Source organism: Pituophis catenifer, unplaced genomic scaffold (assembly GCF_029215685.1).
Source record: "Pituophis catenifer annectens isolate HBS135680 unplaced genomic scaffold, rPitCat1.0.hap2 SCAF_6, whole genome shotgun sequence".
NCBI lineage: Eukaryota > Metazoa > Chordata > Lepidosauria > Squamata > Colubridae > Pituophis > Pituophis catenifer.
Window position 1 is genome coordinate 12709158 of NW_027256886.1, and position 27228 is coordinate 12736385.

Consider the following 27228-nt stretch of genomic DNA (forward strand, 5'->3'; position numbering starts at 1 on the left):
TTAACAAGAGGCTCTGTAAGGAGAAAATGCTTTATTACAAATCGTCCATATTTCCGAGGTCTTTAAGAAGGGCTCTGTCATGTTTTAAGGAAAGCAAGAGCTTTCTCAGCTGTTTTGTTGCCATCGTCTTGGCGTTATTCTGAGCCACTTCAGTTTTAAACAGTTTGTTCAGACTTGTTGTATATTTAGAGAAAAAGCCTTACAGCAGTGCAGGATTCAAATTAACTTTTTTTTTTTAAAGGCTTAATGTGCTTTGAAGTGCTTTTCTATTTCTGCCTGCTTTCAGCATAACCTTGGCTTTGACTTTTAGGGGGAAAAAAGCAGTTCATACATATCCAAGTAACCGTCTACAACATAATACTTGGCACGATTGTCTGACCCATCTGGAATCCTGATCGTCTATTCTGTCCTCTTGAAACAACTTTGCAGTCATGAATAAGAGACGTCCTAATGGAAAGCAGCAAGATATCCAGCAAACAAGACCCACATCATAATCGTGCAACATGTATAATGGAAGACAAGTAGTAAAACAGGGCAATGGCTTCGGAGTAGAACGAAATACCTTCGCTTCTGATGAGAAAATGTGCACATGGACCTCAGCTCCTTGTGTGGATTTTGACAATTTCAAAAATACTATGGTTAGTTCTTTAATATTTGCTGTTATTTGTTACTGGACCATTCAGAGTTGTGTATGGGGTTGGTCAGAAAAAATCAAGGTAATGGTTGCACAATCAAAACCCCAACACCAATTCCCGAGTGATTTTCCATATTATTTTTTTCTTGTATCAGCTTTACATACAATATTCTGTTCAGATCACACACGGTTTCAGCTGCTGCAAATAAATAAATAACGTACATTACATGCTAGCATTAAGAGATACCCAATGCAGGAAAAGCTTCCTAGGCATGGCATTAGGATTAGGGAACTAGAGGTTAAAACATACAAAAAACAGTTGCAGGAATTGGGTACGTCTAGTTTAATGAAAAGAAGGACTAGGGATGATATGATAGCAGTATTCCAGGTATTTGAGGGGCTGTCACAGAGAAGAGGGGGTCAACCTATTCTCCAAAGCACCTGAAGGCAGGACAAGAAGCAATGGGTGGAAATTACTGTATTCAAGGAGAGAACCAACCTAGAAACAAGGAAAAATTTCCTGACAGAACAATTAACCAGTGGAACAACTTGCCTGAGAAGTTACGGGTCCTCCAAAGCTGGAGGTTTTTAAGAAGAGATTGGACAACCATTTGTCAGTGGTGGGTTGCCCCCAGTTCGGACCGGTTTGCAAGAACCAGTAGTAAAACTGGCGGGAGGGAGGGCCCGCCCCGCCCACTGCCCCGGATGTCATCATCAGCGATCTGCACATGTGCAGAAGCAAGGCGCGTGTGCTCGCTTCACTTGTGCGCATGCGTTATCCCATTGCAAATCAGTAGTAAAGGTAAGTAGAACCCACCCTGCCATTTGTCTGAAATGGTATAGGATTTCCTGCCTGAGCAGGAGATTGACTAGAAGATTTCCAAGGTCCCTTCCAACTCTGTTATCCTTTTTATCTCTGACTCTTCATAATATATTAATGAGCTACAGTACTTGTCAAGTATACTGGAGCTGATTATTGGAATCCATTATTGGTTGGCACTATAGGAGAATTAAATCCAATCAGGAAAAAAAAATCAGTTCCAATGATCTATGTTTCAAGGAAGAAAAATTTCTTTACAGACCACAGATGGAGGGCTAAATGATATTTTTAATTTAAAGTGAAAGAAGAAACATAATTCTCACCCACAGTTGCAGCAGGAATCTTGACAAGCTAGCAGAAAGAATAAGATTAACACATGCACCCTTTCACTATACACAAGCTCAGTTAGGCAGTTTCCACACTTTTAACATTTATTTTGGAACAGCTGTTTTCACACAAATAATCAATTTGTTTAATGTGTATCTACATTGGATTGCAAACATCTATGATGCCATAATATTCACAAACGACTAACTAAAGGCTAATATTTTGAACAGTTAAAAAGCATTTACAAAATATGAAGTTAAACCACAACACAGGTAGATATTTTTGGATAAGGAGAATCCTTCTCCTTATCAAAATACTTTTGATAAAATGGCATGTTGAACCAAAGGATTGTGTTGTGGCCCGTCAGTGGCCTGTGCAGTTAGTAGCTGATTCCGACAGCGAGGAGGCTGGTGTGGTGCTGCGCCAGCAGCCTGTGCAGTTGGCACTCGAGTCAGACAATGAGGAGGCTGGAAAAGATGTGATGCCAGAGGCAGGGATTCAGCCAGGGCCTTCAGAACCTCCAGAAGCTCCCATAAGTAAAGAGGAAGAGGAGGAGGAGCCTCTTCTCGATGCACGAGTGCGCAGAGCTGCGAAAAGGCAGGAATGGCTCCTCAGGAGGAGGTCTCCTCGAGAGTAAGGCTTGGGGCTAATTGGCCACTCCCCTAGCCTATTTAAGGAAGGACGATGACTGATGCAATTTGCAGAAAACAACATTCAAATTCCTTCGCGTCTTGATTCCAGAAAACATATGATTTGGCTCTTGTTTCTCTCTTATCAGTTTTCCTGCAAATTGCTTCTGGTCATTCTGCCAACCACAGTAAGATTATGGTTATCTGAAATACTGTGCCTCGGAACTGAGTTATTATTCTATGAATTCTTGTCGGCTGTTAATGAAGTTAAATTAACAGCCCTTGTTCTGAAAAGACTGATTTATTGTACTTGTGTTCGAACAACTACTAGGAAAGCTCATTATAGTCTTTAATTAGTAAATTAAGGTTTGTACGGACTTTGTGTGTGCTGCGTTCTTTGGGGTCCATAGCTGGGGCAGTCAGATTGTCTCTCTTGTAGCGTATTTAAAACTCTTTAAAAACTTTGAATAAATCCTTTATTCCAAGACTGTATCTGTCTGTCTACCTATCTATCTATGGATGGTGAATAAAATACACACTAAGAAAAGCCTACTGTTCAATTGCAAAGATTCTATTTCTGAATACCTTTATGGACAATTAGAACTTCCAGGTCCCCACCCCATCCACCCTTGCAGGAGAACTAATGCTATTAAAATTTAAGTTTGCTTAAAATTTCTAAAATAATCTCTCTCTTTCTCTCTCTCTCTCTCTCTCTCTCTCTCTCTCTCTCTCTCTCTCTCTCTCTCTCTCTCTCTCTCTCTCTCTCCCTCCCTCCCTCCCTCCCTCCCTCCCTCCCTCCCTCCCCTCCCCCTCCCCTCCCCCTCCCCCTCCCCCTCCCCCTCCCCCCTCTCTCTCCCTCTTTATTTTTGCAGCTGGAAAACTGGGTTTCCATCCTGCTCTTAAATTTTCTCCTGTAAGGATAGTAGGGCCTTATTTTCAAAACACCATAAAAGGGAGTTGAACCTTGCAAGATCACATGGAGAGAAATGCAGCATAAGCTGTTCTGTGGTTTCCCTGCTGGGAAGACAGATTGCCTTTGCTGTTTTCCTCAGCTGAGTTAAAAGCAGAGAGGGTGACCTGGATGAGATACCAAACTGAACCAGTTTGGGGAAGGCTTCAGGGAGGCAGAGACCTTTTTCCTCTTCATTGACATCTAAGAGTCATCCCCAAATATCATTTCAAAGCTGTCACAGAAAATGACCTTAATTTCAAACAAGCATATATTTTTAGAATGCTAAATATGATCTTAATTGGGTAGAACCCAATAGGAAAGAGGGTGTCACTCTCCAAAATTACACTAAAATAAATCCATATCAGATTGTTTCTTTCTTTCTTTCTTTCCTTCTTTTTTTAAAGAAAAAGGTATCTCAAGCAAAATATGTGGAATTGTTGGATAACAAGAAATATGGTGCTTTCCTCATCAAGGAGAGTAATAATGCTTCTGGTGGTTTCATATAAGCCGACAGACATTGAGAACTATGGTCTAATTCCAAAATACCATTTTGGTGTATTTTAAATCATTATTCAGAAGATTAACTTCCAGAATACCACTGTCACACCCCTAAATGTCTGGATCAGTGTGGCTTAGAAAAGAAAAAGAATGTCCCCCAGTTCTCCAGAATATTCCATTCCTCAAATGGTGGGATTGGCCTGAGCCAGTTTTAAAGGGTTTTAGGATGCAGGGGGAACATTAAGCTCCCAAGCAGAAAGTCTGGAAGAAACAGGCTAGGGTAGAACAAAATAAATCAGGCTGTCAGGTCATATTTCTAAATGGAGTTTCACTGCATGGTGTCTTTTATATTGCAATGTTTCTCCTAGATAGTATCTTTAATTTTGACTTCAACTTTTCTGGATAATTCATTTAGAATACAAAGCTTTTAACATCTTATTTTGCAAGACTTTGTCTGCAATATAAATCTAGGGCTCTTTCGCAGAGTCGCTAACTGTTGTGTGTTGAATTATGCCTCCATATCCCTTCAACTGGTTTTCCGGTACAGTATTTAAAAAAAAAATGAGATAGTGATTAATGGTTAAGATGTGAGATGCAGATTCATATCAAACTGACTATATTTGGACTAGTCTTTATCTATCCAGATGTCAAGCAACCACCCCTTAAAGCATAAAAGTCATTGTGGTTGTTAGCCATGAGACATTGCTCATCAATTGATCTCAATCTCACCAAATTTGCAGATCATACTCAGCAGGCAGGAATAGCTAACACCCTAGAAGATAGGCTCAAGATCCAGATGGATCTTGACAGACTTGAACACTGGGCCCTATCTAACAAAATGAAATTCAGTGTAGACAAAAGTAAAGTCCTACACTTAGGTAAGAAAAACCAAAAGCACACATATAAACTGGGGGAAGCCAGGCTTAATAGCAGTGACTGTGAGAGGGATCTTGGAGTCTTAGTGGACAATCAGCTAACTATGAGCCAGCAGTGTGCAGCGGCAGCCAAAAGAGCCAATGCAATCCTAAATTGCATTAACAAAGGGATACAATCAAGATCAAGTGAGGTACTAATACCACTCTATAAAGCCCTAGTAAGAGCACACCTAGAGTACTGCATCCAGTTTTGGTCACCACACTATAAAAAAGATGTTGAGACACTAGAAAAAGTGCAAAGAAAAGCAAGATGATTAGGGAACTGGAGGATAAAACATACAATGAACAGTTGCAGGAACTGGGCATGGGTAGCCTAGAGAAGAGAAGGACCAGGGGAGACATGATAGCAATGTTCCAATATTTGAGGGGCTGCCACAGAGAGGAAGGGGTCAAGCTGTTTTCCAAAGCACCTGAAGGCCAGACAAGGAATAATGGATGGAAACTGACCAAGGAGAGATTCAACCTAGAAATGAGGAGGAACTTTCTGACAGTGAGAACAATCAACCAATGGAACAGAAGTTGCCTTCGGAAGTTGTGGGAGCTTCATCACTTGAGTCCTTCAAGAAGAGATTGGACTGCCATTTGTCAGAAATGGTATAGGGTCACCTGCTTGAGCGGGGGGTTGGACTAGATGACCTATAAGGTCCTTCCAACTCTGTTAATCTGTTAAATCTGTTAAACCTGCCCAAGTTGGTAGACATCAGCTCAGATGTAGCAGGCTTTCCTTTTTTAGTCACAAGTCATATCTAATTTCATCAGATAACCCAAAGCACCATAATTTTGTTTCCATGACCTAGTCAGAGTTAACTCCTTAATGGTTTAGGGAAGCAACCAATTTCATACAATACATCAAGTCATAAACACAGGGTTGGCTCCCCCCAATGCATTAGATTAGAATGCGGCTCACAATTTTATTCCTTAATATGTCAAGCAAATCCATCTTCTGAAAAGAAAATATATTAGGTTCACTCACTTTCCAGAACTTTAATTTTAGAACAGCAATTGCATTAGCACTTAGATGTATATACCCACCCCATAGTGATTTCTAGCACACTCTGGATGGTTTACGATGTCACCCTATTTTCCCCCAACAATCCGGGTCCTCTGTTTACTGACCTCAGAAGGATGGAAGGCTGAGTCGACCTTGAGACCCATCAGGATCAAACTCCAGGCTGTGGGCAGAATTTGCACGCAATACTGCATTCTAACCACTGCACCACCAGGGCTCCTTCAAAAGCAATTTCAGCAAACATGCACTACTCAATCACGCATTCAGCTTTAGGCAACACAGTATTGCTGTTTCCATCTGCAGCATGCATCCGCCATAGCAATTGCATAAGTGGCTAGCCCATTGTTTTCATGCAAATAATTTCAGAACATTAGAACATTAGAACAGCAAAACACATAGACCAGCAAAGATGCTAGTATTTCCACCATGTTTAAAATTATAGCTCTGTCTTAATCCTTTATTTTATGCACAGTATCCATCAACAACAATGTAGGTAAAGTGATTTAATTGGAATTTATGATTGGATGGGGAGAAATAGAACCCAATGAGCATTTGAAAGGCAAAATGGAGAATTCCAGTCTTTAACACTCTGCATTGCACTGACAATATGACACTTGCTCTGGTTTGGGAGACTGAGATACCTGACTAGGTGGCTCAGTGGTTAAGACACTGAGCTTGTCGATCAGAAAGGTTGTCAGTTCGGTGGTTCGAATCCTTAGTACAGGTCTCCTGCGTGAGCAAGGGGTTGGATGACCTCCAAGGTCCCTTCCAACTCTTACCTGTCATCAGAAGTAAGGAAAGGAGTGATTTTCTTTCCTTGAGTCGTATTCCATCAAATGTCTTGCAGATGTATTCTCTGAATGGTCAACATTTTCCAGATGCATTAGGAAAATGGATAACGTATGAGGAATCAGTCTGTTATTTCAGCATTATTTTTCTCATGGAAATGTATTATTTTTCTCTCTTCAATAAGTGCAAAATTGTATGTGTGCATAGGCATATGAAGAAAATAGGTATGACATGAAATGCTAACTGTAAACTTTCTTTGGTCCATTTCAAACCTTGGGTTGTAGAAATATGCATGAAAGAAAATGGTATCACTTTCAATTTAATTTTCTGAATGTCTAGGTTTCAAAAAGGAAGTGGAAAATCATATCCAAATATCTCTTTTTCGAACTATTTCTCACCTGTTTATGTTTCAAGTTGATTTATGTTTAAATGCTGGTTTAGAAGTTTCAAAACTGTATGCTTTATGTATGACATTCTACTCTTTTGAATCAATAGGAATAGTAACTAACAAGAGTCACTTTGTAGGGTGGGATCATATAAATTTAATAAATAAATATATAAAATGGAAGTACCAAAAAATACTGTAATGGGTTTTCTATGGAGGGGTGATGGCTTTAATTTCTGTGCTATATATAATGGAGTTCTCCTGTTGCACACAAGCATTTGATCTGGTGGTTTCTACAACTTTGCATGTTCATAATGGTGTTCTTTCTTTCATTCACAGTGGTGTTTGCACTCCACATCACTTTGTAGATCTGTGAGATATATCTTCCCTTCATCAAAATCAGTTCATCAACATGTCTACTTATATGTTAGAATGGGATTCCAAACTGAGCATCTCCATCTGAAATATGACTTTTGCCTTCTACTGCCAACTATGCAGGACCGGAATGAGAAACTGTAGCCCATCCTGACTTTGTGAAAAAAAAAATAACAAAAGCTATCAAATTTATAACTTTGTGTATGCAGGGATATGGTTCAAAAACACACTCAGCTTTTGATAGACTTGCTGGGAGCTTTATGCTGGAATTTGGGAGGAAACAATACAAAGAACTGAGCGGTACTCACAGGAAATAAGTCTAATTATATTTAATTGAAAATAACTTGATGAGATTATGCCCTGTGTTTTCAATTATGTTCTCTTTTGTTATATTGCTATTTACTATTAAGCAGTAAATTCTCTGGCATAATTCAGAGTTGAGTATTTCCAGCATTCTATTATAATGCAATGATTGATAGATAGAGTCCCCACCCAAATCATAGGTTGAGTATGGCATTGTACTCAGATTTATCTATTTTTAACTAAACCAGGGATCGTGTATATAGAAAAAGCTATAAATAGACTAGACTAGACTAGAATAAATAGAAAAGAAAAGAACAGAATAGAATAGAATAACAGAGTTGGAAGGGACCTTGCAGGTCTTCTAGTCCAACCCCCTGCTCAGGCAGGAAACCCTATACCCGTGATGGCGAACCTATGGCACACGTGACAGAGGTGGCACGCAGTACCCTCTCTGGGGGCATGTGAGCCGTCGCCCCAGTTCAGCTCCACCGCACATGCGCACAAGCCTCCCACTGGCCAGCTGATCTTTGGATCTCTGCCATGCATGCATTGGGGGTGTGGCATGTGCGGGGGGCCACGTGCACATGCACGGGTGGTGGGGCGCATGTGGGTGGGCCTCATGCACATGCAGGGGGCCACACACACATTCATTTTGGAGGTTCAGGCATTCATGCATGGATTCCCTTGGGAGTCCCTTGGGAGTTGGGCGACATAGAAATGCGATAAATTAAATTAAATTAAATTTGCGCCCGTGCCCATGTGATTTGGGCATTCGGTCTGGAAAAGGTTAGCCATCACTGCCCTATACCATTCCAGACAAATGGTTATCCAACATCTTCTTAAAAACCTCCAGCGATGGAGCACCCACAACTTCTGGGGGCAAGTTGTTCCACTGATGAATTGTTCTGTCAGGAAATTTCTCCTTAATTCTAGGTTGCTTCTTGTCCTGCCCTCAGGTGCTTTGGAGAATAGCTCAACCCCTGTTCTTTGTGGCAGCCCCTGAGATATTGGAACACTGCTATCATGTTACCCCTAGTCCTTCTTTTCCTTAAAATAGACATACCCAATTCCAGCAACTGTTCTTTATATGTTTTAGACTCCAGTCCCCTAATCATCTTTGTTGCTCTCCTCTTTTACTTTTTCTAGAGTCTCTAAAGAGATTTGTGTCTGGCATGAATTTAGTATAGACATTCATTTGGTACCAATAATGTTAAGAAGTCCACATCAAGATGCTTTCTGATGTACTTCAATGTGTCATTCTAGCTTATGGGCATCTTTATATAGAGAGAGAGATATTATGTACTTTTAGTTGGCTCCCATTAGTCACATTTCAAAATACAACCTTCCAATTCAACAATAGTTATCCAATGGCAAACAGTTCTTTTTATTGGTTTACATTTGGCAGGTCACAGTCACAACCACATCAGGCAGAAATTGCAAATAGACCACCTTGAATTTTGAAGACTTTCCCTGTTTTAACTTCTACTGGAGGGGAAACAGGGGAAACAGGCAGCCGAAAAGGTGATTCATTTTGATCACTGAGATCATCAATCTTAATCTGTACTAATTTTAAATACAGCTAAAAGAAATGTTAGGCAGTTGAATTAACCTTCTGAACCACAAGTTCAAAAATGTACAGGTAGTTCTCGGCTTACAACAGTTCATTTAGTGACCATTCAAAGTTACAACAACACTGGAAAAGTGACTCGTGACCATTTTTCACACTCAATAATCATTGCAGCATCTCCACAATCCAGTGATCAAAATTCGGGCCCTTGGCATTCAAAGGAAACAAAATGCTAAGAAGTTATAATATGTATGTAGTTACTGTAGAAAGTTAGCACCCACCCCTCTCCTAGAAGAATGAAATATTTTGGGAGATATTATAAAAGGCAGAATATTATATTTCCCTAAAGGAGAAACATGCTCTTGGAAAGCAGCCCCCACCTTCCTTAATAGCCCCAGCAGGACTCAGTCAGCCTATCTATAAGACAAAAGGCCTTCAGCTCCAGGATGATGGGATTAGCTTTCAGGGCAAAGCCATTCAGCCACAATAGGAACTGCATTGCATCAGCCCAAATTTCAACGAAGCTTGTCTCAGAAAACCTACAAAGTTAGCTATGACCTCTGTATAGCCCTATGGGAGTCTGATAGCAACCAATAGAATACATGTCCTTGCCACAGGAACAGGAAGCTCAAGGGCAAGGCCCAAGAGAAGGTATAAATAACACTCACTCTCTACTCCATTTAGTCAGCTGCCCAAGGCCTAAAACCCATGTGGTCTTGTCCACCAATAAACCATCTTTCCAATCAGCCTCCATGTTTCCAGTGTCTTTCTTCCCACTTGGAAATATCCATCTCCCCAGCTGAATATTTCTTCCAATGTTACTTACCAAGCACATCTAAATTATATTAAAGTAACCAAAATATCTTTAGAATCCCCAAGGCATGTCATGACTTTTGAGCACCCTTAACGTTTGGAAATTGAAAGTTGAAAAAATTGACACGCCCTACTAGGCAATTGACTCATATTTATGACATTTGCAATGTCCTGGAATCATGTGATTCCCCTTTTTGCGACCTTCCAACAAGCAAAACCAATGGGGAAATCCAGATTTATTTAACAACCACGTTCCTCATTTAACCACTGCCGTGATTCCCTTAACAACCAGTGCAAAGAAAGGTCATAAAATGGGACAAAATTCACTTAACAACAGAAATTTGGGGCTCAATTGTGGTCACAAGTCGAGGACTACCTGTATTTTGCCAGGTTTGCGGATAACATTTATGCTTAATCAAATGTTTTCTTTTTATAGAAAAATGCTTTTTTTTCCTGCGGTGGTAGTAAAATATGATTAGAAACCATCTTGTGTGTGTCTGTGTGTGTGAAATAATTTGCAAACACTTTTTTTTTTTTTTGCCAATATTTGGAAATATTATTGGGAAATCAAGGATCCTAATCCTATACACTATAAAAGTTTGGTGACATATCCTACCCTGTAAGTATACAACAGATCACAGCTAATGATTTATGCATTCATAACTTGAACATTTCCCAAAGAGAACCTAATCCAAATATAGGCTGCAGTCTATACAAATATATCTGATCTCGTAGAAGCATACAAAAGTCTTCAAAAGCCAGATTGATCTCAAGAAATAACTCTTTATTCTGAGACAGTTACCATTACTTCATTTTTTAAAAAATGACAAAACAGCAATAAACACTTCGGCTCTTTAATGAGCAGATAACCAGATCTCTTAGCATTGGAATAATTATAATGTTCATTATTCAGATTAGCTTTTTATTTTTTCACTCAGTAGAGCCAGCGTAAGTGGCCCAGAAGTACAAAGAATTTTCCCCATCAAGTTGTATACAATTTGTTGTATGTGTAATAAGCTTTCAATCTTGAAAAAGAGTAACTGAAAAGAAACATTTTCTGTTACTGCAGTTAGTTTGTCAGAGAAAGTTCTGCGCGTTATCTTACAAACTATCAAAATTGCTAGTCATTTGAAAAAATGCAAAATAAAATAAAAATCACATAACTGTACTCTAATAGAAATATAATACAGGAAAAGAGAAACTTTAATCACCAGGGCTGTGCTCTTTAGTCCATCTTAATTTTTTCCTCTTTTTTTAATATATAAATGTATGATTACACATACAAACTTCTTTTTTTTTTAAATGACCACGACAGACTGTTTTTTAAAAAATAAAAAAAATTGAAAAGTAACTGTAAGGGCAAAGGGGCAAAATCATCCTGTCATTTTAGCCTACTTTTGTTTTCAGATCCAGACAATATTAAATAAGATGCAGAATTAAACATTTCCAGATTATTCCACATGATTATTCCAATTGCAGTATCTAATAAAGGACAGGAACCTTCTTCCTTGTATACTCTGTGATTCAGTGACGATACACAAAGCAAAAAAAGGGAGTAACTTGGAAATCGTGTTAAGTGAATTTGTCCTCATGCAATATAATTGGCCATATGAATACAAGAAAAGTTGTATTTGTTGTGATCATTTTTGAGAAGGTCACTTTTACCTCTGGCAACATATTCCTAGCAAATAAATCTTGGAACCTTCCTTGTTCTTTTGATGTGGTTCTTTTCATTGAACTAATACTGATGTACGTGGAAGAGATTGTAATGAAACTAGACCCAAATGGGGCTTACTTCATCAAAAGATGCCCTAGTAACTTAATAGTATGGTGGTGATGGAGTAGGGAGAGATTATTCTTATTTACCGTCGCATTAATGTTTCACATTGTTTAGTTCACTGCTGAACCCTTAGAGGAGATTTTCTCAACATGTTGCCCATCAGATAGCTTGGACTTCGCTGTCAATTTTCCACCAAAAATAAGCCCAACACATCTGGAGGACATTAAGTTGGGAAAAACTGACTTGTACCATCAAGTCTCTCTAGAAGCTACTGCAGAGACCTTCATTAATGGAAGGCAGGGGTTTACGTACAATTTCTTTTCTTTTTTTTCCCTAGAAAACAAACCTTCCTTCAATTAAGCCAATCAAGGAAATAAGTTTCTGTTGGACACTCCAATGACATGAGAGAAGATTTTAATGACAGCTTAATCAGCAGCACACCCACCAAGCATAATAAATTATCATGCACGTTGTGCGAAAAAAAATATTCAGTTCCTTTATTCCCACAATGTTTATACCGACAGCACTTGTGTGATAATGTTGAAGCTGCCAGATTTCCAGAACATGGTTACTTTTTAAAAAAACAAAAAAACAAAAAACTGGCAGATCTCAGCACATGAGCCTGTGTCTAAGGCCTTGAACAGCTCTGATGCTTTGGATACTGATTCAAAGGTATAAATATGGTCTACACAAGAAAACAGTTCCAAATAAAAACCGGTGCAAATGATCTGACATTCCATCAATGTGTCCCTTGTGCATATTTATAGAACTTTTTAAAAAAAATTTCAGTTGTCGTTTCTCTCCCATTCCTGTGTTGCACGTGCCTAATTCCATCATGTAACTTAAACCCTCAAAAAAATTAATAAGAGTGTGAATGTAAAAAGTACCATTCAAGACAATTGCTTCAAGCAATTGCTAAAGTTATGCTTTCTCTTTTTTTTTAAAGTTCATTTGTATATATGTACAATTCATTTTTTCCCCAACTCCCTCGAGTTCTCGATATGTATATTCACATAATATTCCTCCAAATTTAAATAATAAGAGTCTTGTAGGGTTGAAAGCCAAGTTAAGTCTTCAGCAATTATAACCCACTGGAATCCACCCCAAAAATAAAAGTTCATATCCTCTAGTTTGGCTATACCCTAGTTGTTGAATGTGAATGAGGATGTGGATGTGGCAGAGTGCTGTTCTGTCCACCGGTAAATGTATTAAATGTGTGTAAGGGTTGAATCCCAGGTATAGTGTTTGGAATCATTGTAATCGTGTTGGGGGTCATTAAAGGAATATCATCAGGTGACCTTCTCATAGCTAGTGTGTAGTCTGGGGGGCAGGCGGTCCGAAGAACCACCTCGTGTGGATGAATGGATTCACATTCATGACCCAAGTCACTGTGCTTCATTTGGAGGGACATTATTTCCTCTTCTTGTGCGTGGGTGAGATCATTGGCAGTTGTACGCTGAGGACTACATCTCCGATGGACATCATGTCTCCGCTTGTCCTTTTTGTAGTATAATGCTGCAAAGGCTAAAATGTTCAAGAACAGCAAGGATGCCCCCACAGCAATGGTGACGCTCAACTCCGTGGAATAGTCTCTTTGATCTCCTGAAATTAGACTCGGTGGTTGTTTGGGATCATCTTGCTTGGCTGTAGGAAAAGCTGATGTTACAGGTACCAAATTTTTCCGGGTTGGCCTGAAAGTAATATCAGTTGATGGCACTTTAGTTGTTGTAGAGGTATACTGTGAAATGTCATTAAGATTGTGCAGGTGAGGTACTAGTTCCAACCACAGGTTCACCTTGTTCGCTCTGTAATGTTCCTTCACGCGTGGTTTTAATCCAATGTGAAGGTAAAGTTGATCTTTTTGAGAGTATCTGGTCCATGCTACCTCCTCAAAACGATTAGGTTTTGTGTGGATGAACTTAGTATCTTGTGGAACTGGTTGGTTGGGATCCCTAGGAGGAAAAAGGGAAATGTCAAGCTTTTTTTGAAAATTGGTATTTCTTTTAAAAGTATTTTTACCTGCTTAGCAGAACATCTCACAAAACACAGTCTTAAATTAGGATGAATTAAGAGTATGACTAACATTCAGCCTTAGTCATATTAAGAATAGACTGCATGCAATTCATGGAACTACATTTACTGCTAAATTAAAGCTCATTAGTTGGAATATCTGAAGCATTTTAAATCTAGATCCAATTTTACCTAAGCACAGAGAAGAATATAATGAAAAGACCCAGTTCAGGTTTCATTATATCATGATCATGATCATGATCATCATCATCATCATCATCATCATCATCATCATCATTATCATTATTATCAGCTTCACAACAATAATCTAAGAGTACAATAATATAATATTGCATTAGCAAAATCAAGGTTCAAACAAGTTCAGAAACAATTTCCTATAATAGCTAGTTAGGTATCTCTAGTGGAAATTTAGTTCGGTCTAAATCCAGTCTACGGTGCACATTGTATATTAGCCAAGTCTGACCATTTTTATTCAAATTTAATTATTTAACAAATTCTGCAATTGTTATTACCTGCTTATTTCCACGAAAGTATATTTTAAGCCATCGGTATATTTTTTTATGCAAAAATTATATTTGTGTGTTTGTAAACATTCTCCAAATATACAGTATGTACCTCTACAAGCTAGACTTCTTTCATATCTCTGGTTTAGCAAGATATGCCATAAAGCCAATTCCCATCCTTGGCTTGTTTGTTTGTATTTCTTTCTTTCCTGGAGCTAATTTTGATGAAGATAATAGTTTTGAAGGTGAAGCTTTCCCTTTACCCAACCTTTCATTAATAATCCATCTAATATACTTTTAAAAAAAAACAACATTTTAAATAATATTACATTAAGTGCAGTAGCAATGGATGTGTTTGCAGCCATAAATCAGCCAATTATTTTCATGCTACCTCTTAGCAATACTATAACTGCAAGAAGGACTTTCAGAATATTCCAAGATTCTGAATTTATCAACTCATTGTAATCCCTGCAATGACCTTATAATGCAGGGTTATTTGCTCACTTGTTTCAGTGCTGCTGCAGATACGTTATCTATGCATTAATCAATTCAGTGCAATTTGTCCCTTTATATTCACTGGTACATGTGCTGAAAGTTATTTACCATCAGATCTTGCTAGAATTCCTTCAAATGAGATCTACCCACCTTTCTCAAACATCTGTCTCTTACTCCTTTCTGCCTGAAGCAGAAAAACAAGGAGTTTTTCTATATGAGAGAAAATGGCCAGAGCATTAAAATTCAATCATCTGTAAATTTTAATGATCTTTCATCAGAAATAGTTTTTCCCCCCAGTGTGTGCTAGTGCTTGTGGGAATATCTGCATTAGTTTCTGAGAGTTGCCCTGGCTCATTATAATTTCTCCAAAACTATTTAAAATGTCCATGCTTCAATTTCCACACTGTCCTTCTTTAACAACCTACACGTACAGGTAGTCCTCGACTTACGACCACAACTGAGCCCAAAATTTATGTTGCTAAGTGAGTTTTGCCCCATTTTATGACCTTCCCTGACCCAACTGTTAAGCCAATCACTGCATTTGTTAAATTAGTAACACGCTTGCTGAGTAAATCTGGTTTCCTTGTTGACTTTGCTTGTCAGAATGTCGCAAAAGGTGTTCACATAAATACATGCCAGTTGCCAAGTGGCCAGTTGGCTTAGGGCCTGGGTACTTATGGGACCGCCTTCTGCCACCGATAGCCTCCCACCAGCCAGTACGCTCCCACAGAGAGGGACTCCTCAGGGTGCTGTCAGCCAGGCAATGTCGGCTGGGTACCCCCAGGGGGAGGACCTTCTCCGTGGCAGCACCTGTCCTTTGGAACAACCTGCCCCCAGAGATACATAGGATCCCAGATCTCCGTGCTTTTCGCCATGCCCTTAAAACTTTTTTATTTCATCAAGCTGAAAGGAGCCTGGATAGCTCAACAGACAGAGCACTGTAATTTAACACCAGCTGTCTGCAATTAAAGTAAGATCGAATCTCACCAGGCTCAAGGTTGACTCAGCCTTCCATCCTTTCTAAGGTAGGTAAATTGAGGACCCAGTTTATGGGGGCAATAAGCTGACTTTGTATAAATATACAAAAGTATGAAGGCTATTGCTTAACGCATTGTAAGCCGCCCTGAGTTTCCAGAGAAGGGCGGCATATAAATCAAATTAAAAAAAAAAAGCTGGGCTGTCTTGACCCCCCCTTTAAGATATTTTTAGATATTTTTAATTATAAATTGATTTTAGTTGGGGTGTTTTAAATTTTATATTGGGCCAAAACTTGTTTAATTCTTTTAAAATTAATCTTAAATTTGCATGTGATGTTTTTATTCTTGGCTGTTTACCGCCCTGAGTCCAGTAGGAGAAGGGCGGTATAAAAATCTAAAACAAATAAAAAAAAATAAAAAAAAATAAAGTGTTTTAATTTTTATCACGTGACCATGGAGATGCTGCAATATTTGTAAGGCTGAAAATGGGTCATGGATCACTTTTTTTCAGTGTCGTTGTAACTTTGAACAATCACTAAATGAACTGTTGTAAATCGGGGATTACCGGTATATATATTTATTTCTCTGCAATGTTGTATGGTATGATGGGGAACTGTGATTTTGTTGATTAGTTCTTGATCTACATGAACATCTAGGTACTCCTCCAGGACTTACCCAGTCTTTGCAAAGTTTGTCCAATATGTCATCACCACCGCACTTAGCATGATGTCATTTTTTGAAAAATTACAAGGAAACAATTCAGTGGGACCAATCATGGGAATTCCTAATACATACGGAACTTCATCTCCATGAGCAGCATCTGCCCATGCAGGAACCTGATCTGTTTGGCAATGGTGATAGAAGGCATAAAAATATGTAGGCGAGCCGAAGTTTGAATGAAGATCAGCGGTAGCCACTGCTGGTGCAACCCATTGGTGATCAGTAAATAAAGCCAAGAGTGTTTTTCTTCTTGTTTCAGGATTGTGTCTGTCCGCCCAATCCGTATACATAAATTTAATAGTTTCTCTCAAGATGTCTTTGCCTTCCGGATACCCATATAAATTATCGACAAAGTTTGAGACAGCAAAGTCAAAATCACTAGCAGATATGCCGTCTTCACTGTCAACAATGTTTTCCACAAATTTGAGCCCTTCTCCTTGGTTAACACCCAACATAATGTCATAATTGAGGAATTCTCCTTGTTCCATCAGTATCTGAGGGTCATCTGGTATCACATCCCCATCAATAACTGGACCAAAGGCTATGTGGTATCGGGCCGGCTGAATATCCTGATCGACAAGTTCTCTATACGGCTTCTTCTGTAGACATTCTACTAATTCTACGGTGTCCGATACATTGCAACCAACTTTTGTTGCCAACATCCTGGCATATTTGGCAGGCTGAAAACTGACTGCCCAGCTGGAAAGAGCTGTTCCACTTTGAGCTATTGCTCTTTGGAAAAGTCCTGTGTGATAAAGTAGAGGATAATGTTAGTGTAAAACGTTACTCAGTGAGGACTATAGATCACATGCTTAAAGGATCTGAATTAAGATTTCAGCATTACAAAATAATTAGCTGGCAACAAGTACTCCTACCATACAGCTGAAGAAGACTGGCAGATAAGGGACAGTTCTTGTAATGTGGTATTAATGATCCAATGATCCTCTCAAGACAACTACTGAGACTGTGTATAGCAGGAGTAGTTGTTACAGCTCCTCTAACATCCTTCACTCTTTCTATGGGTAATTAGGAAAGAAAAAAAATATAGAGAAGGACGAGGAAGAGAACAGTAGGAAGAGGAAAGACTCAATTGGTTGAAAAATGGGCAACTAAACTATGCAACAAACTTCTGACCAAAGATGAGCTACACATAATTATTATAAAATAATAATGAAAGAGAGCCCAATCTATTGGAAGGCTGCTTCCATATAAAACTTTGAAAAGAACTATTAGCAACTACAAACATACTGATTTCTTAATTCCGATTATGCATTTAACCCAGCTTTATGGCACACTTTATTATCTAATTTGAAGGAGCCCCTATTTCAAATTTCTAAACATGGAGATTCATATTTTATGAAAAAGGCTTCCATCCCAGTTTCCAGAACACTGAATAAGGTAACAAATAGGATAAACTACAGTGTTGGTAATAAGCCAAAGTAAGTGTGACAAGGAATAAAATCTCAGATCATCTTTTGCAAGTTTTTTTTTTTTTTATCACAGAGGTATTTAACACCGTTTCAGTCCATCTATGTGCAGTAGTTAACTGCCAATTCTGAGATATTTAAGTGGGGAAAAGGAAGAAAATAAATAACACGAAATGGGGCACAATTGATTGCACAGTGTTATTCTAGATTTTTGCTTATGGCCTACAGAATTTAGTGCAGGTTGAAACAGTGTTGCAAAAAGATTAATGCACAAGGATTTGTTGCTCTCTTTCAAGGTATAATTCAGGAAGAATATGCCACCTTTTGAAACATTGTTACACGAAATGCTACAGGAAGTATTTTTTTTTTAACCAGAAAGCCTCATGAATCTCTGCTTAATTTATTTTATTTATAGCTTGTTGCTTCTGTGTTGGTTACTTACACCATAGAATTTAATATAAACCATAGAAAACCATTCAGTGACATCTTTTCTCATGTTTCCTAAGTTTGGATTAAGCCAAAAGTCGAACTGGTTTAAAAATCTTATTCTAGCTGTCAGGGTTCCGACGGATGCCCTAATTAAATTGTGAGCCAAGCTTCAAAAGAAATCCAGGTTTTTATTAGGAGTTTCATGTCAGAAGGTTCCCAAGTGAAGCCAGCTCTGACCCTCCGTAATTTACGCTCCAATTATGACCCTGTTTCCCCCCTCCCCCCACATTCCGTGGCGAATGTGTCATCAATCACATTCACCAATGGAGCAATTTCGTGGGTTGTAGAGATCACTCCCCTTCGACTGCTGCAGGTATCCCTGGGATATAGCCTTGAGAGAGATAAGCGTGGAATGTGCATCTGTTTTTTGCTGCTGTGCTGTTTTTTGCCAGTTTCCCATCCCCCCTGGCCTCGAGAGCAGGCCAGGGATGCTTTGTGAGCTGACACTATCACTCTGTTCAAGCATGATAAGGAATATTACAGGTAGTCCTTTACTTATGACAACATTGAGCCAAACCTTTCAGTTGCTAAGTGAAACAGTTTTTATGTGAATTTTGCCCCAATTTACAATCTTTCTTGTCACAGTTATTAACTGAATCACTGCAAGGTGTTAAGTTAGTACCATGGTTGTTCAGTGAATCTGGCTTCCCCACCGACTTTGCTTGTCAGAAAGTTGCAAAAGGTGAGCACATGTCCCTGGGACACAGCAACCATCATAAATACAGGACAGTTGTTTCGAGCCCCAATTTTGGTCATGTGACCACAGGAATGCTGCAACGATCATGTGAGAAAAAGGTCATAAGTCACTTTTTTTAGTGCCATTAAAGTGGTTTGCCATTGCCTCCTTCCTACAGTAGTGGCCAAAATTGTGGAAACCTTTTGGGAAAAGTGTATTTTTGAGGTTTGATGGCTAATAACGCCACTTTTTGGGGGAGTTTCAAGATAATCATATTCCACTGCTGGAATGGCCTGGGAATAGCCCAGACCTTAACCCAGGGGTGAAATGCTACTGGTTCGCTCCAGTTCGGGCAAACAAGTAGTAAAGAAAAGCTACCAGTTCCTCTGAACCGGTATTTCCGATGATCAGCTGTGCTGCAGGGTTTAGCTTTGCTAGAAAGCAGATAATCCTGCTTTCTAGCGAAGCTAAATCACGCAGCACAGCTGATCCCCCCTCGCTGTTCTACTTACCTTCCCAAGCCTCCTTTTGGCGCGCGGCGCGCATGTACGGACAGCAAACCAGTACCAAACCAATTCAGAATTAAGCACTGCCTTAACCCACTTGAAAATCTATGGAGCCAACTAAAGAAACTTGTTAGTCAGAAGTGACCGAGCAATAAAACCCAGTTAATAGAAGCAATCATTCAATCTTGGTTTCACATGATAACAGCTACAGAACTAAAAGACTTGGTTCACTCCATGGGAAGACGTTGTAAGACCATAATTCATGCTAAAGGTTTACCGAACTAAGTATTAACTAACGTGATAATTTTTGTATATCTCATTTTTTCTATGGTGATAATGTTTGTATATCTCATTTTTCTACGTGTTTCACTTTTCTTCTTTATACTGTAACTGCTATGCTAATAGCAAATCCTTCATAAATGTTATTGCATTCCATTCTTGATTAAATTTCCATTGATATATAAGTTTATGGTATTACTCAAAAAAAAAAAAGTGGTGTTATTAGTTAGTTTTAGAAAATACACTTTTCCCAAAAGGTTTCCACAATTTTGGCCACTACTGTAGATCTGAGAGAGGGTGACTGGCCCAAGGTCACCCAGCTGGCTTTGTGTCTAAGGTGGGACTAGAACAGTCTTCCATAGAAGTATTACCTGTCCAAAATAATGAGGCTCATGTTTGCACAAACAAAAAAATGGAAACAATTCTTCCTTCCCTGGTGTGTGTGCGTCTCTCTCTCTCTCTCTCTCTGTGTGTGTGTGTTTAAATAATTTCTAACTTGATATTGAACCTATCAGGAAATGAATTTGTTATATTGCTCTAGATTTGCTACACATTCTTTTTTCAGAGGCATTTCGGACCATTCAAAAGTTTTTCTCTTACACATCCATGGTTCAAAGGTGAAACCTCAAAAGCAACCTGAAATAGATTAGGAATTAATGTTGTGGAGCTAGAGAAAGATCCGACTACGTCATCGATTCAAAGATATGACTGTTTTGCACAGCCCCATATATTTGGAAGCACTTCTCTTGAAGGATTAGAGCAGCATTAAGCAATTAACTGTGGAGGCCAGTCAGGCAATCGTAAAATAAGGTATTTTAATTGAATGAATGCAACTTCAAAAACCTGACAGGTGAGAATCAAAAAATAAATTGAAAATAAGACTCCTTCTCTGCAGGGAAGGAATGATCTCCCTGTCTGGAAACACAGGACCATGCAATTTAATAGTTCTCAGCATCATTTCAAGGCAGCAGAAAGTTTAAAAGTAAAAAGACCTTATTCAAGTACAGGTTATACTTGATTTGCAATAGTTCATTTAATTACTATTTGAAGTTGCAATGACACTGAAAAGACCTCACACAACAGAGCAGTGGTGAAATCCATTTTTTTTTTTACTACTGATTCTGCGTGGCTTGGTGGGCGTGGTGTGGCTTGGTGGGTGTGGCAGGGGAAGGATACTGCAAAATCTCCATTCCCTCCCCACTCCTAGGGGAAGGATATTGCAAAATCTCCATTCCCACCACACTCTGGGGTTAGCCAGAGGTAGTATTTGTTGGTTCTCCGAACTGCTCAAAATTTACGCTACCTTTTCTCCAGAACCTGTCAGAACCTGCTGGAGTTCATCCCTGCTACAGAGACTTGGGATGTTGTTAAATATTGGCAAAACCTTAAAACCTTGTCAGTTCTCCTGATGGTTCCTGAAAGCTTAGCACAAAAAATTGATTGAAATCTCACACAAGAGAGAACATTGAAGTGTAATGATATCTAGCAGAAGAATCCTGAAATCTCAAATGAAAATGCATGATTTTTTTCCATTTTCTCACATGAGATCTTGGAATATTTCAGCACGAGGATGCAGAATCTTTTGAATTTGGGTAATTTGCAGCTGGGCATTTTGCAGGATTGTATGATGGTCATTGGGGGTTCAAAAGATTTCTGACCACTAGGTAGGCACTTAAGCAATTTTTTGCTTCTGGCAACATAACTTCCTAAGTTTTTTGATGCTTCCCACATTTGCAAAAAAACAACAATCCCTTATTGAATAGAGGCTATTAATTTTATAAGGCAAAACAGGATTTAATACAATGCAGATAATGCAACCCCAATTGGGACCCGATTTAACATAAATCTCGAGGCCCTCACTTGACCAAACCCAATTTTATGACATATTTTTGTGATTTCACAGTTGTTAAGCAAATAATGTACTTATAAGTTTAACCAATTCTTCTGAATGGGGGGTGCCAGAAACTGGCAAAAACCATTGCAAATTGTAATCACATGGTCGACCGACTCTGCAAACTGTCATTAAGGCAAATCAGTTTCAAGTGCCCAGAATGAATCTGAGGTGTGGGGACTGAGTGACATAACATTTTATGACAGCCAGAAGCACTTTGTGGACTGTAAATAGCAATAAATAGGATTGACACTTGTGAGTTAGCCTGCAGAAGCAAAACATCTTCAAAAGAAAAACAAACAAACAAGAAAGTCCAGTTGCCTCCTGAAAAAGCATCTTTGGGACAATCTGATCAAAATGTGGAGATCTTTCAGAAGTTACAGAATTTCTTAGGACTCACCACACAGGCTAGAAACCCTCCAACTCATGAAGTAGAGGACAAATATATTAGGCCTTAAACCCAGTATGTTGATCCCCATCTTTCCCTCTTCCTAGTTACTGGAATGAGGTTGGCATTTGTTAGGAAATGGTTATTTGTCTAACTACTTGGTCAGGCAATATATAAACCAACAATGTAAGTTTGCAGTCAGAAAGGTATTATATTGCTTTAAGACTGTATTGCATCATCCTGTATCCTGATTGGCTAAGCTCTGTAGCCAATGTATTTAAGGGAAGTCAGGATCATGGCTTGTGTGGATACTACACCATTTTACCTGCTTATTTGCTGTAACTCTCTACCTGATCTCTCTGCATGATTACTGTTTGATCATAGCTACATGTTGCTTTCTACTATTTATTAAATGTTTTGATACTGAACTTGTTCCTGTTTTGAAACTCAAGAAGAACTGTTTTATTGTGTATGACTACCACTGGTAAGAAGATTTTGTACTCGAAATATTCCTGGATTGATCTTTTAACTCTAGTCTTATCTGTGTACGACTTGGATTGTTTTTGGACTTTGCTTTACTTTTGTCTAAAAGTAAAAGACTACAACAACTCAGTGTGTTTGTATGTTAACTGTGATTGTTCACAACCACTCCCAGTCGCTTTTCATGTGTTTACTCAAAGGGTACTCTGCTCAATAACCCACAACATCGGTTATGAGCCAGGAATATCCTCAACAGCATTGTAGTTGCCCTCACATAAAGGCATTGGTTGCTATTGCTGTAATTTTGAATATTTGCAAGGGAAGAGGAGGAGGCGGATAAGTCAATAAAAGAGGATCTGTTCTGTTCTGTCCTGTTTTTTTTTTTTTTTAAATTTGATTTATATGCCGCCCTTCTCCGGAGACTCAGGGCGGCTTACAGTGCGTTAAGCAATAGCCTTCATACTTTTGTATATTTTATACAAAGTCAGCTTATTGCCCCCACAAGCTGGGTCCTCAATTTTCCTACCTTAGAAAGGATGGAAGGCTGAGTCAACCTTGAGCCTGGCAAGATTTGAACTTACTTTAATTGCAGACAGCTGGTGTTAAATTACAATGCTTAGTCTGCAGAGCTATCCAGGCTCCTTTTTGAGAGGGAATGAAAGGAATGGAGAAAAAACAATAGAAATAGCACTTAGACTTATATATTGCTTCACAGTGCTTTACAGCCGTCTCTAAGCAGTTTACAGAGTCAGCGTATGCCCCCATCCCACAATAAAAAGAAGCAAAGAATCCAATAAAGAGATGGATTAAACTCTACTTGTCAAGCAGAATATGATTTTTTTTTAAAAAAAATGTCAAACTACAATTTCCATTGGTTGATATGGTTTTTAGTTGATTTGTTTTTTTTTTAAATCACCCACTTTACCACTTCATTCTGAATTATGTAGTAGGAAACAGCTAGCAAACTCTAATAGGCAGTCATTCAGAAATGATTACTGACAAAACAAGAAGCTTGTTCCGACTACCTATTGTTCTCAGTAACTTTTGAATGATGGTCCAGTGGGACTCGGAGACCTTGGAAAAGTTCACCAGAACATTTTAAGGGAAAGTATTTTGAACCAGAGCTCAGAGCTTTATTTCCCTGTCCCATTTTTAGGCAGACCATCATTTACTAAGTACATCCAGTCTTATAAGAGTAATTTAGGCTTGTTTGCTAAATCAGAATTGGAAATAAATCTGTCCCAAGTTATGGTTCTGGGTTTGGTTTCGAGGGCAAATGTCAAGAGATGTAAGTTGCTATTTGAATGTAATTACTAGGCTGTCACCAAGAGATTGAAATTACACAAATTAAAAGAAGAGAGAAGACAGAGAATGAACAAGTCATTTATATACCAGTTTTAAGTGGAAGCTTTTTCCATAGGCTTCTGTGAAAGGCGCCACAGATTATTACAACAAAATGATCCACTCAAGAATTAAAAATAGACTGAAATGATTTCCCATGAAAATCTCAATTTGTTCAAGCTGTGATATTATTGTAGTCCAATACAGAGCATGATTCCCCCCCCCAAAAAAAATATTTCAATTTTCTTTATAATGTTGAACATTGATTTAAACAGAGCTATTTTGGACAAGCCTTTATTGTTTAAAGGTTTCTTTTTTAATTCACAATGTTCACAATGTCAGTAAGCTGTCCTGGATTCTATGGAAGAGTTGGATTTGATTAAAATAAATCCATATTAACAAAACATGAGAAATCTATTATAGTTTCTCTTCTTGCAAGTGAGTCTATAGGAAAGAAGAAGTGGGTAGTGGCATTGTTTTTGTTTTTTCTTATTTTATTTTATATATTATATTATATTTTCTTATTTTATTTTATTTTATTATTTTATATTTTATTTTATTTTATTATTTTATTTTATTTTATGGTAAATGGTATAAATGTGCTAAATAGGAGAGAGGCTTCCAGCTTTCCATGCAGCAAAGAGTTAAACATACTGAGTAAAGGAAAAGCCACAGTAATAACCTTCTATATCTATAATTTTAGTCTTTTCCTTAGGTACCAAGTGTAATTCACAACAGATTCAAAATAAAAGCTTTTTGGATGAGGTGCTCATTTTCTTCATAGTAAATGAGTTTGCCATCCTCCTACTATTAATTGTGCCTTAAGTAGGCCTCCGATCACAAACTAGATTTTGAATGGTGCAAATGTCACTAACTCCCTCTCCAGAAAATGTTCCTTATTACATATCTTGATAGACATAGATGTAGAAATGGAAATAAAATATATACCCACTTTCTCACAAGAAAACATTTTGCTAGCATGTACTGTACTTGTGTTTTCATCGAATTCTAAAGAGGATCAGAAAAAAAAAACTTGTTCCAATTGATGTGTTTAAAACCTTTAGAAAGCATTGATGGATGAAACTGAAGGCATAGCTTTTCAAATTTACAGTTTTAATGGAGTTTCAAGTGCTTTTGAAATACTTTTGAAAGCTCACAACCTTGACTTGACTTTAAGAATGGGCCTCTTCCAAATATCAGAAACATCTGGATCAGTGGTGGGTTGCTCCCGGTTCGCAAGAACCGGTAGTAAAAATTTGTAGTAGATCAGAGAACCGGTAATAACATTGGCTGGCCACGCCCCCGGTCCCTGGCCCGATCACCGCTTGCTTACCCCGCCCATCTCATCAGAGGCTTTTTTTTTTACTTTTAAAAGCATTTTTTCTACAACCTCTTCGGCCGAAAAAAATGCTTTTAAAAGTAAAAAAAAAAGCCTCTGATGATCACACGGCTCAGCTGGGATCATCAGAGGCTTCTGAAAACATTTTTTCTGCAACCTCTTTGGCCGAAGAGGTTGTAGGAAAAAAAAATGCCTTTAAAAGCCTCTGGCGATCCCCGCTGAGTTGCCTGATTGTCAGAGGCTTTTAAAAGCATTTTTTTCTGCAATCTCTTAAGGTTGTAGAAAAAATACTTTTAAAAGTAAAAAAAGAAAAAAGTTGGCCACGTCCACCCTGTCACATCACCCTCCACCAAGCCACGCCCTCAAAATAAGCCACGTCCACAAAACTGGTAGTAAAAAAATTTAGAACCCACCCCTGATCTGGATACATTTTCCAAGTATGATTAGTAGGCATCAATAGCCATGATTTCATCTAATCCTCGTTTCCAACCACCTACCCTGGTGACCATCATGACATCACGTCTCTGTGTAAAAAACTGCCAAATGAAAGAACATCTCCTTTGAACCCCACCATATTGTTTCATTAGATAATGGTGGGTTTCAATATGGGATGGAATTAAAAAAACAAAACAAAACCTTTGTTATACCCAGTACATAATTTAATCATGAAAAGAAGAACCAAACTGGAAAAGCAACTGGCATGAGGGATTCAGAGTCTCCCATACCATCAACCTTCCCTTCAAGAAATAAATACTGTAGTGACATACAGCTCAGTTTAGTTAGGCTGTATCATGGATCACAGCTGATAATTTTCCCAATTATTGTTCACTAACTGGAAAATATTAATATAGTTTATGAATAACTGGGACTTACTATGGCATTAAAATCATTTTTTTTCCAAATTTTTATTTACTTACTACTTACTGTGAAATGCTTTTTGCTTCAGAAAAGCGATGTATTAAATAAATAAATTAAAACCTTACTTATAATTTGCATCTGCACTATTCAGTTCACACCCCTTCTGGAAGTATGATCGAAGGTTTGTTTGTTTGAATTATCAATACCCCCTTACTGTGCTTGTGAAAGTACTTGTGACAGTAATTACTATACATACTCCTGAAGCCTAATGAAACAAACTAACTAAACTAAATCTATTACACAGAGACAAACATACATACATGTAAAGGAGAGGAAAAAAACTGTTACGGCAGAAGAAATACATAGAAATTCAGTTTGCTTAAAGCAGGGGTGTCAAACTCAATTTCATTGAGGGACAAATCAAAGTTGTTTGACCTCGGGGGAGGGGGGAATGGCAGGGGGCATGGCCAGCTCGACGTTGCTCGTGTCGGGGCACCTGTGGTGGCCAAGAGCTAAGGAAGGACTTCCCTCAGATCTTCCCTCACTCTCATTATAATCTCCTTCCTTCCTTTTCTTTTTCCTTCACTCTTCATTCTTTCTTCTTCCTTCCCCTCTTTCCATATTTTTCCTTCCTTCCTCTCTTCCCATCTTCCCTTCTTTTTTTTGTCTTTCCTCTTTCCCTTTCTCCTTTCCTGGCCCTTCTTGCATGCTCGAATGCAAAAGGCAAAACATTTCTCCTTTTGTTTTGTTTTTAGTTTGTTTTGCTAGCCCTCTGCTGGTGAAAACGGCGCTCCCTTGAGCTCCGTTTTCTCTGGCAGAAGACTGCAGGAGGCCGTTGTGGCTGACAATAGAGCTTGGGAGAGCCACGTGCAGCTCTCCTGAGTTCCGTTTTTGCTGGCAGAGGCACTATGGGTTGATCCTTTGCTGTTTCCAGGGCAGCCCTGAGGGCCAGATCTAAGCACCCCATGGGTCGGATCTGACCCACGGGCCTTGAGTTTGACACCCCTGGCAT

At 38.7% G+C, this 27228-nt stretch overlaps 1 protein-coding gene across 6 annotated transcripts in view; it reads right to left on the bottom strand.

Annotated features, from left to right (window-relative positions):
* Positions 1 to 12951: 12951 nt before the first annotated feature.
* Positions 12952 to 27228, bottom strand: part of NLGN1 (neuroligin 1) — a 559779-nt gene continuing 545502 nt past the window's right edge. For all 6 annotated transcript variants that reach the window (XM_070946555.1, XM_070946554.1, XM_070946553.1 and 3 more), the window contains 2 exons: positions 16498 to 17287; positions 12952 to 13768 (listed from right to left, as the gene is read on the bottom strand). In XM_070946555.1, the coding sequence (XP_070802656.1) occupies positions 12952 to 13768; positions 16498 to 17287 (1607 nt within the window). The remainder of the gene's footprint in view (positions 13769 to 16497; positions 17288 to 27228) is intronic.